Genomic DNA, 18,989 nt, shown 5'->3' with positions numbered 1-18,989 from the left:
GGCAGATACTATAACAGCTTTTAAAAAAGGGCTGGATGATTTCCTCAGTACACAAAACATTGTTGGTTATAAATGACTTAGTGACTAAATGTAGAACTGGTGGAGGAAGGTTGAACTAGATGGACCTAGGTCTTTTTTCAACCTAAGTAACTATGTAACTATGTAAGCTTGTAGGACAGATAAAAAGGTATATGTTCTGGAGAATGCAAATCTTAAATTGATATGCTCACCTTGATTTTTCTGGAGCATCAGAAGGATTGCTGAAAAACGGTTCTTGATAAATAGTTTCCATTAGGTCATGATCCATTAAAGTTGCCATAATTTCTTCCCGGCTAGGTGGAGACATTAGTGGTTTTAAAATGTGCACTGGTCGAGGTGTAGCACTGCCGTTCTTGGACTGAGACGGAGAACTCGTAGATCTAGGAGAGCTGTCAGGAGTGGGTGTCAATCCACCACTATGTCTTGAAATGTATAGTTCTAAGTCCCCATCTATAAAGTCAATGTCAGGGGAGGAAGCAAGGCCAGTAGAGGGTGAACTAGAAATGGACTGGTGGCCACCATTCAGAGCGGTGTCCTTTTTCTCACTACTTACATCTGTATGAATCCATTTAGATTGTGCTATGTTAAAGGAGGCATTTCTAAATAGTTCTTGGCTACCCAATTTACATTTGTTATTCTCTAAATCCTTGGACAGCTGAGTAAAAACTGCACCCACTGATGGTGGCGGATGAGAACTTTGAGTAAGTAATCCATTTTTAAGTTGGTTAACCATAGGGCATTGCTTTTTGTCAATGGAAGATCTTTCAAACAAGTCAGGGCTTAGAGAGCTGGGTCTCAAAAGCACTTTGTGTTCTGAAGCACTGCGGACATTTTTGCGCTGTGTTGGTTTGCAATCCTGCTTTATACGTTCATTTTCTGGAGCGCTCGCAGGAAAGGGATCACTCAAAAATGTCTGGGGCAAGTTTTGATCAGCTGGAATGAACTGACTCCCTGTATATAAACTACAGAGACCAGTTTGCCCCACAGTATTGATATCAAAATTGTAGTTATGCTCAGGAGATAAACTATCTTCAAGTGCATAGCAGCTCTCAAAACCAGGGTCACCAAAAATTGCTGCACTTCCATCAGCTGTTGTACTTTTGCTTAATTGATCAGCCTGATGTTTAACCGCCACAGACTTCAAACTCTTTGCCGCTTTTGGCTTTGTGTTACGAGGTGCCCTTGGTTTTTTGTTTGCTGTGGGACGTTGTGATTTCTTACTAGTACATTTTGGTTCAACAGGAGAAGATTGACTGCCTTTTAGTTTAGCACTGGACTCTTCTGCTGCAGTTGCCTTTTCTTTTTCTTGCTTTTTGTGAAGTAATTCCTTCAGGACAGCGATTCCACAATGTGCATCCATGATTCCTTGGGAAGCACTTGGCTTTATCGTGTTTTTAAGTGCTTTGGTACAAGAAAATATCTCAGGCAAACAATTTTGATTAAATTTAGGAGGAGTGAACTGTGTTCCATCAAACAATTCTCCTTTTTGTTTCCAAGATGACATTTTGATAGGGTTTCTTAAAGAAGATACCAACGAACCTCTGGCTAACTGACTTTCTGAAGAGGATTTTGAATTACTCTGGGTGCTCTGATCTTGGTTATTTGTCACCTGCTGCTGGCTATTCATTGTACATGGCAAAAGTTTTGACTGCAATTTCTCAAAAAGCATAGCATCAGGCACACTTTGGGTGTCCCGTAATTTTACAACCGATGCCAAAAGCCTTTTCTGCACTTCTGTGGGATCTTCTTCTTGAGGAAAAGGAGTACACTTTAAGGTAAATTGTGCATTCTGTATAACCTGAGAGGGGCGACTAATGGAAATTGGGATAATATTTTGAGTAGTACTTAATTCTTTTGTTTGAAACACATTTGGGACTACTGTTTTTACATTATTTAACTTGAATGACTCTATGCCTTGATTTAATGGTAGAGGTGACGATTTAACAGTCTCGCTTCGAAGAACGGTATTGTTTTGAGAGTTAAGAGAAGAAGCAGTACTGTTGAAAGACTGTGTGCTTTCCTGCAATTCTTCCTGGTTGTCAGAGGATGATAGCTGTGTAGAGTGTACATGTCCAGGAGAAAATCCAGAGAAAGAAAAATCTGACGACAGAGGATCAGATGTTGATTTAGTGGTTTCATCTACTAGGCTTCCAGAGTGAACTTGAACCAAAGGCTCTGATCCAGCAGTTTCAATATTTGTTATCTTACCACGGACTTTAATTTTCGTATGTTTCCTTGGTGCCTTTTCACTTTTTTTCTGCCTAGGTTTCCCCTTTTGCCTTTTTCGGTCTTTGACTAACTCAAGTTGAATAACTTTGTTTCCTTGTTTGCTCAGGGTTGGAGGACTTAACGGACACTTTTTTCTGGTTTTGTTTGATTGGGCTCTTCGTGGCCTTTTTTTGGTATTGAGTTCACTTTCTTTCTTTCCTGCAATTAAATGATACGCTTTAAAGAGAGGGGTATCTTCAACAGGACTCCGCTTCAGCTCCTCAGCTTGTGGATCTGTTGGTGACCAGCAACGCGGAGGGGACATATGTATTGGGCTTGGACTTCTTTCAGTAAGAAAGCCTAATTTCGACATAACATCCTTGTAGTCAGTATCACAATCTTCTGTTTCAACAGTATATGATGGCATTGGAGGTGTAAGAAAACTACAAGCTTTTCTTCTACGTGGAGGTAGGGGTCGATTAAGGACTTTACTCTGTGTCTTTGGGACCTTCCCAGGCTTTTTCTTAGCAGATTTCGGTTTTGTTTTTTTCTTATTGTTCTTCTTTGGTAATACGGGGCGTAGTGGGTATTTGGTTGCAGGGGAGTCTGGTACTTTGGGCCAGAATTCTTTTAAAGGTGCCATTTTATTATAGAACTCTAGTTTTTCATCTGTTAATATTACAGAATCTTCACTAGGATCTAACTTTTCTAATTTTACCTGCATATTTTTTCTGCCTTTAAACCTGTTAATGATTATATATTTTATAATTATTGGCGGTAGTTTATTAGATACCTTTCTACGTTTGCGTGACTTTTGAGGATTACCTGCATATTCATTGGCTTCGACAGACTGAGGTAGATTAATTTTTGAATTGCTTGCTCCCAGGCTTGCCTCCCCATCTTCACTTTCAAAAATAACTTTCCTTTTTGCTCTTAAAGTATATTTATTTCCATAAAGTGCTGATGAAGGGTCAGACTCTACATTGCCCGCTTCAAATTGACATTCAAAACTATTAATTTCACATGTGTTTCCTTGAAATGCCCCATCATCCATCATGACAGCAATGTCACAAGATGGTACTCTGTCGACATCAGGAGGACTTTTGCTACAAGCATTCCCTGGAGCATAGCTGCTGTCTTTTACCAGTTCGATATCATTTAAACCCACAGAGCCCTGGGCATCGGAAGATTCCATATTGTCTAGTTTTACTGACTGCAGAGGTTCTTGTACATCTTCAATTTTTGTATTGTGTATTTTATTTACTTGATGGTCCACTTGGACATTTACATGTTCCTTACTTATAGAGCCTTTTAACTTTTTGGAAAGCTTTAATCTTGAGGATTTTTTAGGCTGTTGAGCTTTTGAAGACATCGCTGTAGCTTTCTTCGGCCGGTTCAAACAATTTGAAAGGACAACGCTTGGAAAGAACTTGTAATGGGTCACCTGCTGGTTAACACCGGTCCCCTCCGTTTTATGTTCCTGAAATTCTTCATATCGTACCTTCATTTTATTAAGGCTTCCTTCATTTATATCAGCATCTACAGTCCTATCACAATTTTCAGTTAAGGCTGCATGAGCAAAGCTGTGTGGGGGAACATTACATTTCTCGCTTATGTCGGCATGTTTTTTAGCTTTGTTGCTACTCAGTTCTGTAAAGTTTCGTTGAGCTCTGTCTAAAGTACCGTCATTGCCATGCCGATTCAAATGCAAAAAGGAAGGAGCATCCTTTTCTTTTCTAATGCTGGTGAATTTCCTGCACTGTAGATGTCTATTTACTGAGGAAATCCCATCCTCATAGACATTTGTGTCGCTTGCTGGAATTGAGACAATGTCATTCATCCCTACGTCTTTATGGAGGATTTCTGAATGAACAGAATTGTTAAAAGGTGCTGGATATTTTATACTATAAGTGCTATCATTTGTGAAAGTGTGGACGGAAAGTTCAGCTCCTTTTTCGATAGGTGACTGGGAGAGCTCCTCTATTAAACCCTCTTTTTTTAACACATGAGGAGATGAAAGGGCACTTGAGTGCTGACACTGGAATGCGGTTTTGGCAGAAGATTGTGGCTCCAAAGAAGCAGCATCTTTATGAAAGATGGAGGTTTTTAATGACAACTTGCTGTTGGCAATGACCGAAGAATGGGTAAGTGTACTTTCGTTATTCATGGCATTATCTACAAAACAAAAAGAGATTTTACTTTTTTACCAAAATGCATCCGTTATCTTTTACATGTTCTACTTTGTTTGAAAAAGTTACCAAACTTTCTGCTCCACTTTACTAGAGGTAAAAATTTGAAGCACAACCTATTTATGTAACATATTGCATTTTGAAAATAAGAAAAAAGACAGGGTTAACTGTAAGGGGCATAGTGTTAACACCTTTACGACCCATGACGTACTGGGTACGTCATTGATCGTGTGAGGTTAATCCCCGCCCCCAGCCGTGGGCAGTCCGCGGCGATCCGCACACATCAGCTGATTTCAATAGCGGACATGTGTGCCTGCTATTCGCGAGTGGAATCGCGTTCCACCCGCGACTATTAACCCTTTACATCTCGTTGCCATGCATATGACGCAGCCATAACGATAACTTACCCGCCCCCATCGGAAGTCACGTGACGTAATCACGTGACCTCCGGTGGTTGCCATGGTAGCACAGGGTTATGTGAGGACACCTGTACCTATCATAAGTCACTTTCTCTCAATGCCAGCAGAGCGCCCATAATGAGAGTAATGCACCATATCTACAGATCTCAGCTGTGTAGTTGTGATCTGGAGAAATGGAAGAGCGACTAGATTGCTGATCGTTCTAGTCCCCTAAAAAACTTGCTAAAATAAAAAAAAATGTTTAAAAAAAATTCCAAAAGTCAAAATTACGTTTTTTTGGTCACCGCAAATTTTGCGCAAAATGCAATAACAGGCGATCAAAACGATGCATCTGCGCAAAAGTGGTACTGTTAAAAACATCAGCTCAAGACCCAAAAAATAAGCTGTCACTGAGCCATAGATCCAGAAAAATGAGAACGCTACGGGTTTCGGAAAATGGTGCAAAACGTGCGCCACTTTTTCTGGACATACTTGTGAATTTTTGTTAACCCCTTAGATACAAGTAAACCTATACATGTTTGGTGTCTACAAACTCGCACCAACCTCAAGCATCACAGCAACACATCAGTTTTACCATATAGTGAACATGGTAAATAAAATATCCCAAAAAGTATTGTGAAAGCATTTTTTGCAGTTTTTCCATACTTGAAATTTTTTTTGCTGTTTTCCAGTACACTATATGGTAAAACATATGGTTTCATTTAAACGTACAACTCATCTCGCAAAAAACAAGCCCTTAAATGGGAAGATTGACGGAAAAATAAAAAAAGTTACGGCTCTCTGAAGAAAGAGGAAAAAAAACAAAAAAAATGAGAAACACAAAAACGCCCAGGGGTGAAGGGGTTAATCGAAAGGTCAAATTAAACATTATTTATTCCAGAAATTAGTAGATATTTTATAGCAAATTTACCTCTGTAGTTAACAAGTGCAGATTATAAATTTCCAGCATATGGACAGCAAAGATGCACCAATTTTTTTATTTTCAGCGATGCATCAGAAAAAGATTGGGGTATTTTACTTAAAAGAATTCTAGATTCAGAAAAGCCTCTTTTAATTATAACAGAGACCAATATCTTAAACCTCGTGCTGGTCCCCATCTGACATTTTAGGTAGTCACTGCAGAGTAACAGGTCGCACAGCAGTTGGAGCATAAAAAGAGGGCAGATCTTCCCAGACAGAAGGCAGAGATAGATAATCGCCATCTCTGCCTTCCTAATCATTGTATACATAGCACTGATCAAGTGCTGTGTACACAGTTTAGGAAGTACTAAGGGGTACTTTTCACATAGCGAGATCGCTAGCGAGATCGCTGCTGAGTCACAAGTTTTGTGACGTACCAGTGACCTCATCAGTGATCTCGCTGTGTGTGACACTAAGCAGCGACCTGGTCCCTGCTGTGAAATCACTGGTCGTTACACACAGTTCTGGTTCATTTTTTGCTCGTTGGTTTCCTGCTGTGCAGCACACATCGGCGTGTTTGACGGCGAGAAACCAACGAGCACAGACTCTGTAAGCAGTGTACGCTGGTAACCAGGGTAAATATCGGGTAACTAAGCAAAGCGCTTTGCTTGGTAACCCGATGTGTACCTTGGTTACTAAGCGCAGAGATGCTGGTGGCTGGTCGCTGGTGAGATCTGCCTGATTGACAGCTCACCAGCAACCATGTAGCGATGCACCAGCAATCCTGACAGGTCAAATCGTGGTCGGAATCGCTGGTACGTCATTTAGTGAGACAGTACCCTAACAAACTGTCCTCCTTTTGTCTTACAAATCATGCAATTGCCACATGCTGTGATCCTATCAGACAATGAAAAATAGGATGGCACTCCAATTTCATGAAGAATTATAAAGGATTTATTCCATCAATTCCATGCACATGAAAACTGATTGAATAAATAATTTATAATTCTTCATGAAACCGGAGTGACTGTCTATTTTCATTGTTTGGATTGTGAATGCCTTTCCTAGAGCTCTCACCACTGTTACTTGAATGCTGCCTGCAATCTTTCTTATGTGCTCCTATCAGACTTCGATCTACTCTGCAGCATAGCTATAATGCAGAATTTGCCCTGTAATGAGGGTTAATTTGCCAGCACCAGTTACCGGGGAAAACAACAGTATAAAATAAAAAAATATAAATGTTGAAATCTTTCCATGAAAGCATTTATGACCTTATGGGGAACACAATGCGTGAAATAAATAAAAAAAAATACATTAACAAAGAAAAAAGCAGAAATAGAGTTAAAAAATTTAAAGCTACTGCTAGGTCAATCCGCTGTTTCTAAGCCACCTACTAAACAGAAAAACAAACCTACATATATCCACTATAAATTGCTAAGCAAAGAGGAATAATTTAAAGGGAACCTGTCAACAGTTTTTTCACTATAAGGCTATGTGTCCACGGTAGAATGTTGCTGCGGATTTTTCTGCATGAAAATCCGCGACTTTCGCGGCAAATCCGCACCTTTTTTTTGCCGCGGATTTGCCGTGGATTTACCGCGGATTTACCACGGATTTTGATGTGGATTTTTTTTTTTTCCCAATTCTATAGCCAAAATCCGGATCAAAATCCGCAACAATAATTGACATGTTGCAGATTTTTCCGGATCAAAATCCGCGGCAAATCCGCAGCATGGGCACAGCATTTCCAAAATGCCATAGAAAAGGCTGGGAAGTGCCGCTGCTGCAGATTTTCGGAAAATCCGTGGCTTTTCCGCGAGAAATCCGCGGCAAAATCCGCGCATTTTCCGCAGCGTGGACACATAGCCTTAAACTATGTGTCCCCTTCTGCAGCTCCTGGGCTGCATTCTATGAAGGTGAACCTTGTTCCCCGACTCCCCTTCCAGACCCCAAAAATAACTGTGCATGGCATCACTGCATCATCCTCGTACCCGACCTAATCCTTGTACCTGCGCAAATAGCTCACCGGCGCACGCGAGGGCAGCTATGTTTTCTGCTCTGCCCGCGATATGGCAGAGCGAACTGCGCGAGCGTACATGACTGCACAGGCGCGAGATTTGAAAGAGCAACAAGGATGATGACGGAGGCGTCATCCACGTCAATCGAGAAAGGAGGACGGCGAACAGCGGCAGGAAGGGGGACAGGAGCCGAAAAAGAGGACGCTTATCCGACTAGATCAGGTAATTAGCATATGTGGCGGTCAGCTTTTATAAAGTTATAAAGGGGAGTCAGGGAACAAGGTTCACCTTCATAGAATGCAGCCCAGGAGCTGCAGAAGGTGATACTTTTAGTTTAATAGTGAAAATACTCGTGACAGGTTCCCTTTAAAATATATTATATATTTATTTGCATTACATATATTATCATCACTGTTCGATCTGGGGCTCACAATCTAAATTCCTTATCAGTATGTCTTTGGAGTGTAGGAGGAAACCCACGCAAACACGGGGAGAACATAAACTCCTTGCAGATATTCTTAGTGGGATTTGAACCCAGGACCCCTGTACGGCGAGTTATTAAAAATAAAATGTGAAAAAAAAGTTTACACTTTTCCTCAATATCAGCAAAAAAATGTAGCTCATGCATCAAGGAAAAAAAAAAAAAAAAAAAAAAAAAGGGAAAAATTATTTGAATAACTAAATGAATAAAGCATTTAGAGCTCTAAAATTGGATGTACAAAAGAAAAATAAAAAGGTTCCTGGTCGCAAACATGGGAAAATTACTTGGTTTTGAACCGGTTTAAAGACATTGTTTTGGACTATGAGGAACTTTTAGCATAAATGATATTACTATAACAAAAAAAATAACTTTAATACATATAACAAATTATGAACGTTCTTAAAACAAAAGCAAAACTTTATTTACCACTGTTTTCATCCGCCGTGCCATCTAACTGAGGTATAGAAAGATCTGCTAGAAACATTTTATTACTACTCCACTCCATCTCGTTGTCTGTGGAATCCTCCTCTTCTGATGAGCTTTCATTCATGTTTTTGCCAAGGCTAAAATACATAACAAATTAACATTCAAATCAGCAGCAATAAATGCTATAGCTGGATTTTCAAGAATTAAGAAATATACCACTCAAAATGAATTGTGAGTATGAAAAGGAGGAACACCCAGAATCTTTGTGTTGACTAGAAGTGAAAGTTTGGTAAAGTATTTAAAGGCAGTCTGTCAAATGCTTCTGGCCTGGTAAATGAATCACAACGCTGGGTATCAGGGTAAAGAGGGAAGGGGAGGGCAGAGGGTCTCATATGCAAGTTCACCAGTAAACACTTAGCGGGAAGTCCCAATGCAGCAAAACGTATACCAATTGATACACGATAAGTATCCGCCTTAGGTTAGGGCTACAATGAAATTGTTGTGTCGTATTGCGACATTGCATCTAATAATTTCCTATGCTGTCACATGGCGGCCTATGGCTTTCTGTGACTGCGGCACAGAGTCGCAAATGTCTACAAATGTTGGATTTGTTTGTCACTGGTCGCAAATCACACAAGACTCACTTGCCTTAGATTTCAATGCAAGTCAAATGCGAGTGCGACTTTGCTGCAATTTTGCCATTTTTATTTACAGCAAAATCAGAGCTGACAAGTTACAGATGTTTTTGGACGCTCGACATGTCAACATGTAGCCACATACGCCCTACAAGAAAAAATGCCACACTTGGATAGAAAATTGAAAAATTATATTATTTATTAAATTGTTTAAGGCTATGTGCAAACGTTGCGTTTTTATATGCAGAAAATGTGCACATAAAAACGCATGTTTTGGCAGGAAAAAAGCAACTGAAACCCCATTCCCGCATTTTTCATTGCATTTGCGCATTTTTTCACATGATTTGTGTTTTTTAATCATGGCGACAGCGGGGATTCAGGCACTGTACCCCCGCAATCGCCGCCAGGTGTGCAGCTGTTGCTCCTAGCAGCTTACCTCCCTAAATGCTGCGATCGTATGGATCCCAGAATTCAGGAGGCAGGGAAAGGAATAGCTTACCTCTCCCTGGCGATCTGCTCCCTGTAATGCAATCACAAGGATCTGATCGCCGCCATGGTAACCCTGGGTCATCACCATGGTGACCCCAGGTTACCGAGGAATGGATTGCCTCACAGAGCAGAGCACCTACGTCACGTGAGTTCGCTACAGAAAGGTCCCGTGGTAAAGAACACGAGGCAGAGGTGCAGGGAACCCCAGTGACATCACAAGGTGAACAGAGATCATGCCAGCAGATCTGCAGGAAACCCTGGTGATCCGCCAGAATGAACTTGAGTCACCTTGTGATGTCATTGGGGTTCCCCTGCAGCAATGTCCTGCGGTAAAGACCTGGCAGGGTCTTTAAAAATGGCTGCAGGGAACCCCAGTGACATAAAAAAAGCACATCAAAACGCACACAAAAAAAAAAAAAGCAACGTGTACATTACACACGTTTTTTCCTGTGTTTTTCACTGACTGCATTGAAGTCAATTGGTGAAAAAAGCAGGAAAAATACGCAGAAACAACTGACATGCTTTTTTTTTTTCAGCAACAAAAACTGCAATGAAAAAAAGCAACGTAGGCACAGCAAGTCAGTATTCTCATAGGCTTCGCTGGGATGCTTTTTCCTTACTTTTATTGATTAAAAGAAAGAAGGAAAAATAGGAAGGAAAAATGCATGAAAAAAGCAACGTGGGCACAAGGCCCTAAATGGCACATATGTATATCATAATATATATGTAAACAAATTCTAGAGAAACAGTGAGCACAATGAGTGAGTTGTAGAGACATAAGGGTATATTAATAGTAACAATAGTAATATAATGTTCAAAAGTGAATAAAAAACAAAAAAAAGTTAGATTATGCAGATAAGTAAATGTTTATAATCAAATGAAAAACAGTCATAGAAGAAAAAAGCGTAAGTGCATAGATATGAATACTTAAATAGTGCATAATAAAAATTCAGTATATCCGCCAATGTCAAACAATAATATCAGGAGAAGATTATAGGATATCAAATCCATTCCAATTTAATACTACTTAATAAATGAACCCCTTGAGGAAGCACATGTGCGAAACACACGTGGGGATGTGAGTACTAGGTGATTTGGGTAACCATTTATTATATTACAGTGGATGTGATATATGATCTTCATTTGACATTTGCAGATTATACTCACATTTTATTCTATCTTGCACTATTTTAGTACTTGCTTCTATGCACCTGCACTTTTAAATATTTATAATCAAATGAAAAATATTCATATAAGTAAATCACCTGCATAGTTAACGTTTTTTTCGTTTTCTTTTTGTATTTATTGTTCACTTTTGAACCTGAGATTTCCATTGTTATTAATGTACCCCTATCTCCCTAAAACCAGCTCATTATGCTCGCTATTTCTCTAGAAATTGTGTTTACTGATAGCATGATATGATACAAATATGTGCTATTTTAAATCACTTAATAAATATAATTTTTAATTTTCTATCCAAGTGTGGTGTTTCTTTTTGAACAACATACGATTTATTTTTCAGCACACACGGATAGTAATTATTCCTATTGTCTTTTGTACACTGGTAATCTAAACTGTAGCCCCAGCCTAACAATTACATTCTGGTGGTATATTTCCCAACTAAAAGTCACGTATAGTAAAATATATACAAGAAAATAGGTTTTTCATTTAATAAAACTTTTGTCCAAAAACATCTCAAAAATGTTCTTAAGACAGTATTTACCTCTAACTAATCACAGGCATGCCCGTAGTGCCTTTTTTGATACATGTCGCTGTCTCCTTCGCTCTATAGCAAGAATGACGTTGACACAGCAGAGTACTCTCTGCTATCCTGGAGCCCTTTCTCCATCCTACCTCTGTGGTGCCGTGCTTCTCACAGTAGTTCAAGCAGAGCTCTGAAAACTAATCTCCTCTGGACATGCTGCAATAGATAGTTTCTGTCATCGGTACAAAACAAAAAAATTCTACGTTTTTACGCCACAATGCTTTACGTCTTTCAAGCAAAATTGAAAGGAAAAAAAAAATTGTGGTAGTCATGTTATTGCCACTGAAGAAATTACCATTTATGAAAGAGGTCATGGGCAGCTGGAGAGGCTGTCAATTACTGATCAAATGACAATTTTACTGCTTGGTATCAAAGTTTTCTTATACAAGACTAAACTAATGTAAAATAAAGCCTGCACTGTCATATAAAGATACATTCAGGCAGACACCAATAAAAAATGAAGACTTTCAAGATAGATACATACTTTCTTTTACCATCACGTGCTTCCAGGTTGCTATCCCATCTCTGGGACATTAATATGCTAAGCTCCATCTCCTCCTTCTCCACCTGCGGTTCATTCTCTTCATCGTCACTATTCTGTATGGCATTGCACCTTGCAGACAAGCTGTGCTGTGATAATCGCCTGGACAGATCCACTTGATAGCCATCATCTTCTAGACCAGCTAGCAATTTTATCATGGCTTGATCTTGACTGTTGTCCACTAAAGAAAGGAAAAGAAAATAGGACAAAAGCCAATTGTCTTTGTCTTTAAAATTTCCATAATCAAGTCAGACCCAATAGAGTTAAGCCCCTGTCACATTTAACTAGTTACCAGCGATCCCGAAAACGATGCGACCTGATAAGGATCGCTGGTAAGTCGCAGGGAGGTCGCTAGTGAGATGTCACACAGTCAGACCTTACCAACGACACAGTAACGATCTGCGACCTGTATAACGATGAGCGACCTGTATAGGAGGTTGTTGGTAGGTGTCAAACACAGCGGTGCGTCCTGCCCAGCAGGACTTCAGCTTTGAAGAAAATAAACCAGAACAGTGTGTAATGATCAGCGATTTCACAGCAGGGGCCAGGTTGCTGCTTAGTGTCACACATAATGAGATTGCTGGTGAGACCCCTATTACGTCACAAAACCTGTGACTCAGCAGCGATCTCGCTAGCGATCTCGTTATGTGAGAAGTACCCCTTATTCTAGTGAGCACGGCTGTAGTTAGTAGCTTGGGGAAAGGTCATATGACAAACTAACTCAAGTGCATGACATGATCCCTTTCAGAACTAGGTAATACGTTCTGAACAATCAGTGTTCCATATTTTACATCTGTTTACTGAAAGTACAATATTTTTTGGATTTTAGGAAGCAACTTGTAAAAAGTCGCAAACCCAGGTTTAGAGATCAGAAAATAGAACAAATATTTACGGTAGTTCCTTCTAAATAAAAGTTCCCTGGTGGTGTAAAAAGTTCCTTCTAAATAAAAGTTCCCTGGTGGTGTAAAAAGTGGTGGAGACAATATCAGTAGGATATAATAGTGAGTTAGTAAGTTTGTCATTTATCTGTAGCATGTGTATTATATAGGGTCTTGAAAAAAGTGTTTATCCAGAGCACCTTGTTCCAACTGTCATGTATAGGACACAGTTAATACGTGGAAGAAGGGGCTCTCGTCATATGAGACCAAAACAGAACATTTTGGGCTAAATGCAAGACCGTATGTGTGGTGGAAAACGAACACTGCACATTAGACTTAAAACACAATTCCAAACAGTTCAGTTTTCTTATTGGATCTTTGATAGCAGAAAATAACTGTTCCTAAAGAGCCACAAATTTTGCATCCCATGACTAATGCATCTTTCAGGAAGATTCGGATTATTCTCATCTATCAATAAGCTTACATGACCTTAGTGAAATTTCAGACGACCCTCCTAGTGTTTTCACAATGCCGGAGAATGACTTCAAAAGGTTCTCTTTGGGTCCTCTGTGTAAATTCCTTCTCCTGTGTCCTTTATGGCGTACCCCATTATTTACTTAACTATCACTCCGTACCGTTATTGCTGCTGCTGGCGGCGCAAGTTCATTGCTACAGTAATGAAGTCTTCATTAAAATGACGGCAGACTATGAGCATGTGCGTACCGCGCTCTCCAACGCCATTTTATTGAAGACACTGTGGAGAAGACTATGATTGGCATCAGTGTATGCGCTGATTGACTTTTTTTTTTACCATCTGTGCCCACACCCCTGCCGCTTAGTCTTCATCACATTTGCCTTTGATAAAATGGTACCGTAGAGTGTGGTATATGCATGTGCAGAATCATTTTGGCGCCATTTTAATGCAGACATCATTATTGCAGCAATGTGCACGCACCACCAATAACCGCAATGGTGGCACAATATTTAAAGAAAAGAGGGCATGCTATAGAGGATGCAGGAGAAGGAATTTACACTGAGGAGCCGACCCACAAAGGGCCACCCACTGCATATGTCAATCACAGGATGTACACATTTCTGGATAATAATGAACAGTTTTTTCTATCATCAAAAATCCAATAAGAAAACTTGAAGGTATGATTTTAACCACCATGCTAGTGCCAGTATGGCACTGCCTTTTTTTATATAGCAAAATCCTGCTGGTTGGTTCCCTTTAACACATAATCACACTATACACAATAGATGATTGACACACACAGCTCAGTTTCTTCTGCTACCTGCACAGGGATGTCTACACAGATCACAGAACATGTCCAGAAATCTCAGAAGTAAAAAATATCTGGTGTCTTTTGCTACCTATGATCCATGTGGCTGCTTTAAATTATATCACTAACTGCTAAACCTGGTTTTAATTAGAAGAAATTGTAGGTGCTCCATTCAATTAACATACAGTCATATGAAAAAGTTTGGGCACCCCTATTAATGTTAACTTTTTTTCTTTATAACACTTTGGGTTTTTGCAACAGCAATTTCAGTTTCATTTATCGAATAACTGATGGACTGAGTAATATTTCTGGATTGAAATGAGGTTTATTGTACTAACAGAAATTGTGCAATCCGCATTTAAACAAAATGTGTCCGGTGCAAAAGTATGGGCACCTCAACATAAAAGTGACAATAATATTTTGTAGATCCTCCTTTTGCAAAAATAACAGCCTCTAGTCGCTTCCTGTAGCTTTTAATGAGTTCCTGGATGAAGGTATATTTGACCATTCCTGTTTACAAAACAATTCCAGTTCAGTTAAGTTTGATGGTCGCCGAGCATGGACAGCACGCTTCAAATCATCCCACAGATGTTCAATGATATTCAGGTCTGGGGACTAGGATGGCCATTCCAGAACATTGTAATTGTTCCTCTGCATGAATGCCTGAGTAGATTTGGAGCGGTGTTTTGGATCATTGTCTTGCTGAAATATCCATCCCCTGCGTAACTTCAACTTCGTCACTGATTCTTGCACATTATTGTCAAGAATCTGCTGATACTGAGTTGAATCCATGCGACCCTCAACTTTAACAAGATTCCCAGTGCCGACATTGGCCACACAGCCCCAAAGCATGATGGAACCTCCACCAAATTTTACTGTGGGTAGCAAGTGCTTTTCTTGGAATGCTGTGTTTTTTTGCCTCCATGCATAACGCCTTTTTGTATGACCAAACAACTCAATCTTTGTTTCATTAGTCCACAGGACCTTCGTCCAAAATGTAACTGGCTTGTCCAAATATGCTTTTGCATACCTCAGGCGACTCTGTGGCGTGCTTACAGAAACTGCTTCTTTCGCATCACTCTCCCATACAGCTTCTCCTTGTGCAAAGTGCGCTTTATTGTTGACCGATGCACATTGACACCATCTGCAGCAAGATGAAGCTGCAGGTCTTTGGAGGTGGTCTGTGGATTGTCCTTGACTGTTCTCACCATTCTTCTTCTCTGCCTTTCTGATATTTTTCTTGGCCTGCCACTTCTGGGCTTAACAAGAACTGTACCTGTGTTCTTCCATTTCCTTACTATGTTCCTCACAGTGGAAACTGACAGTTTAAATCTATGAGACAACTTTTTGTATCCTTCCCCTGAACAACTATGTTGAATAATCTTTGTTTTCAGATCATTTGAGAGTTGTTTTGAGGAGCCCATGAGGCCACTCTTTATAGGAGATTCAAATAGGAGAACAACTTGCAAGTGGCCACCTTAAATACCCTTTCTCATGATTGGATACACCTGCCTATGAAGTTCAAAGCTCAATGAGGTTACAAACCCAATTTAGTGCTTTAGTAAGTCAGTAAAAAGTAGTTAGGAGTGTTCAAATCAAGAAATTGATAAGGGTGCCCATACTTTTGCACCACCCAAATTTTGTTTAAATGCGGATTGCACATTTTCTGTTAGTACAATAAAGCTCATTTCAATCCAGAAATATTACTCAGTCCATCAGTTATTAGATATATGAAACTGAAATAGCTGTTCCAAAAACCCAAATTGTTATAAAGAAAAAAGGTTAACATTAATAGGGGTGCCCAAACTTTTTCATATGACTGTATTTGAAATTTGATGCCAAAATTAGAAAAAGTCAGAAAAGACTAACTTAATGGCAAATTTATCCCATTACATTAATTTTTAAAACTCTTTCATTTCCCTGGGTATTCGAGTTAGTCCCCCCTGCTACACACTGTGCTAAATCTCCCTACAACTCCCACTCCTCGGAAAGCACTTTGGAAGGGGCAAATGTTGAGAAGTGTACACAGAATACTAATACCTAACCACAGCATGAAGCAAGAGAACCTAGTGGAACAGCATCAATATCTACAAAACAAGGCACTGGACATTAACGAAGACTAGGGTAGATGTACTGAAGTAACATTTTTAAAATATCTCATTGTTATAAGAGGAAAAAAATTGGATGATTTTTTTTTTTAATTCATTTTTATTAGTGTTTCAGCATTATTCAAAGGCATACAGAAAGGACACTGTAAGATCAGTAATCATCAATCATGTAATTGTAGCTGCTTGATCTGGTGTCTGTCGCTAAGGCTTTTACACAAGCATAATGGTCTCCGGCTTTTAAGGACCCAGCAGGCAGAAAGCAATAAATCTCTTTACTACACATATAGTTGTTGCTGTCCTCCTGCAAAGTTTTGAATACAATTATCTAGGATTAGCTCCTGGGTGGTCACTATATATGGTAAAACTCAGAGTACTGGAAATCAGTAAGCGATTTTTGAAATTCGGCAGATAACATTCACATACTTATACATCAAATGTCAGGCAGGGGCTGTCTATATTACTTTGAAAACACCTTCTCAACTGCTATACTCTCCTCTGTAAAATAACAACCTATGCTCACCTCCAATGCCCTTTCAGCGATGACAGCACTGGGTATCCTGTGGCTCATGTGACGTTATGATTCCATGTGAGTGTCCACCTCACTCTCCTCGTCCTCATTCTGCTCTCCATTCGATGTATCGGACATTCAAAGAAGTCAGAGACCAGCAGCAGCTCTTACTTCTTTTGAATGTCAGGTTTCCAGTGCTGCCATCGCTGGAACTGCTCCAATACCGAAGGCGAGTAGTGGGCAATCCCTTTAAAGGAATTTTTTTAAAAATTGATCAAACTGTTTATGCTGTATGTACAGTTGTAACCAAAGATTTTGAGACAGACACATTCTGCTTCTCACAAAGTTTGGTGTTTTAGTGTTCTTGAACTTTTTTGGTTAGATGTTTCTATCTTTATTGAAGTACAATTATTGAAGCATTTAATAAGGTTTCATACTTTTATCCACAAATATGGAGTCTTTGCAGAAGCTTGGTATATTTACAATGTGAATTCTTATTTTTCAAGGCTTCTGACATGTGCTCTGAGATGCTGGATATCAGCTTCTGGGCCAAACCGTGAGGATAACTCATTCTTGTCTAATCAGTGCCAAGAGCCCATCACAATTTCTGTATTTTTGTTAAAGTCAATTTTTGAGGATTGACCAAAGGATATCAATGTGATTGAGGTCTAGGAAGTCTCCTAACCATGGACCAAAAATTTAAAAGTTTTGTACACCGAGTCAATTCACTATTACATATGCCTTGTGACGCAGTGCTTCATTATTCTGGAAAAAGCATTATTCATTACTAAATTGTTCCTGAACCGTTGGGAAAAGTTGCTCTTGGAGGATGTTTAGATACCATTTTTTATTTACGGCAGTGTTCATAGGCAAAATTGTAAGTGAGCCTACTCCCTTGGATAAAAGGCAACAAAGTGGATCAGCGGTTAGCACCTTACGTCCCACAATGACGACATCCGATAAGAGTTTTTATGTTCTCCCCATATTTCCACGAGTTCACTCCAGGTGCTCCAGTTTCCTCCTACACTCCAAAGACATTGTCAGAGAATTTAGATTGTGAGCCTTGATGGGGATAGTGATGTCCTTAAAGCACTACAGAATATAATGGTGCTATATAAGCAAAGCATAATAAATAAATAGCCCCCTAACCTTTTTTTCTCCGGGACATCTCGAAGAATAATTGTCTGAAAGGGGCTTTATCAAAGAAAATAACTTTAGTCCTTGGTAGTCCAATTCCTTTACATCCTGCTTAATATCAGTCCATCCTTGATGTTTTCCTTGGAGATTGGAGATACATGGCTCCTCTGCTGTCCTTCACACCAAAAGCCCTCGCCTCAGGCCGGGGCCACTAGAGTGATCCTCGCATGACACTCGGCTCACGCTGGCAGCACAGCAGGGCAGGAGTCGAGTGTCACTTCGACTGAAGTCTGATCATGCGATCGGACCTCAGCTGCGGTGGACGAGCCGGCACTGAGGAGGGGCGGGCCGATGCAGTGGAGGGGCAGGCCGGCGCTGCGGAGGGGCGGGAGGGATTTATCTCCCTCTTTACTCCGTTGCTGGCTTATGCCATTCTCGCACTGCACTCGCAGAACACCGGTGTACCGCGAGTGCAGTGCGATCTTTCTCTTGCCCCATAGACTTGAATGGGTGCGAGAGAAAGAGTCTCGCATTACAATCGCAGCATGCTGCAATTGTTTTCTTGGTCAGATTGGGGATGAGAAAATAATCGCTCATGGGGGCTGACACATAGGCTAATATTGGTCTGAGTGGAATGCGATGTTTTATCGCACTCAACTCGGTCCGATTTTCATGCCATGTGTCTTAGGCCTCACTGTCCGAGGAAACGCATGACAACTTCCTGTAGCGGAATCCTGTCTAGAAGATAGACCTGGCACCGGCTTGACTTTGTTGGGCACCCCTGAAGCCTTCTTGACAGCAAACAAATCTTTCCACTGAAGTTCTTTATGATGTGATACACTGTTGATTAATGGCAAACTTAGAAGCAGCAATGTCTTTGCCCGTAATGCCTAAAGCAATGATGACTCTAGGCATTTGTTTGGAGATAACAATTTTTAATAAAAGAAGACAAGGATTTAAAGAAG

At 40.1% G+C, this 18,989-nt stretch overlaps 1 protein-coding gene across 1 annotated transcript in view; it reads right to left on the bottom strand.

Annotated features, from left to right (window-relative positions):
• REV3L (REV3 like, DNA directed polymerase zeta catalytic subunit) overlaps positions 1-18,989 on the bottom strand; it is a 326,132-nt gene that overhangs the window by 105,979 nt on the left and 201,164 nt on the right. Inside the window, exons 11-13 of the mRNA XM_075340044.1 lie at positions 12,054-12,291; positions 8,681-8,817; positions 231-4,422 (exon numbers count right to left, since the gene is read on the bottom strand). Of these exons, the coding sequence (XP_075196159.1) occupies positions 231-4,422; positions 8,681-8,817; positions 12,054-12,291 (4,567 nt within the window). The remainder of the gene's footprint in view (positions 1-230; positions 4,423-8,680; positions 8,818-12,053; positions 12,292-18,989) is intronic.

This window comes from Anomaloglossus baeobatrachus, chromosome 3 (genome assembly GCF_048569485.1).
Source record: "Anomaloglossus baeobatrachus isolate aAnoBae1 chromosome 3, aAnoBae1.hap1, whole genome shotgun sequence".
Taxonomy (NCBI): domain Eukaryota; kingdom Metazoa; phylum Chordata; class Amphibia; order Anura; family Aromobatidae; genus Anomaloglossus; species Anomaloglossus baeobatrachus.
The sequence above is the reverse complement of the archived record's forward strand: the minus strand, read 5'-3'. Positions and strand labels throughout refer to the sequence as shown.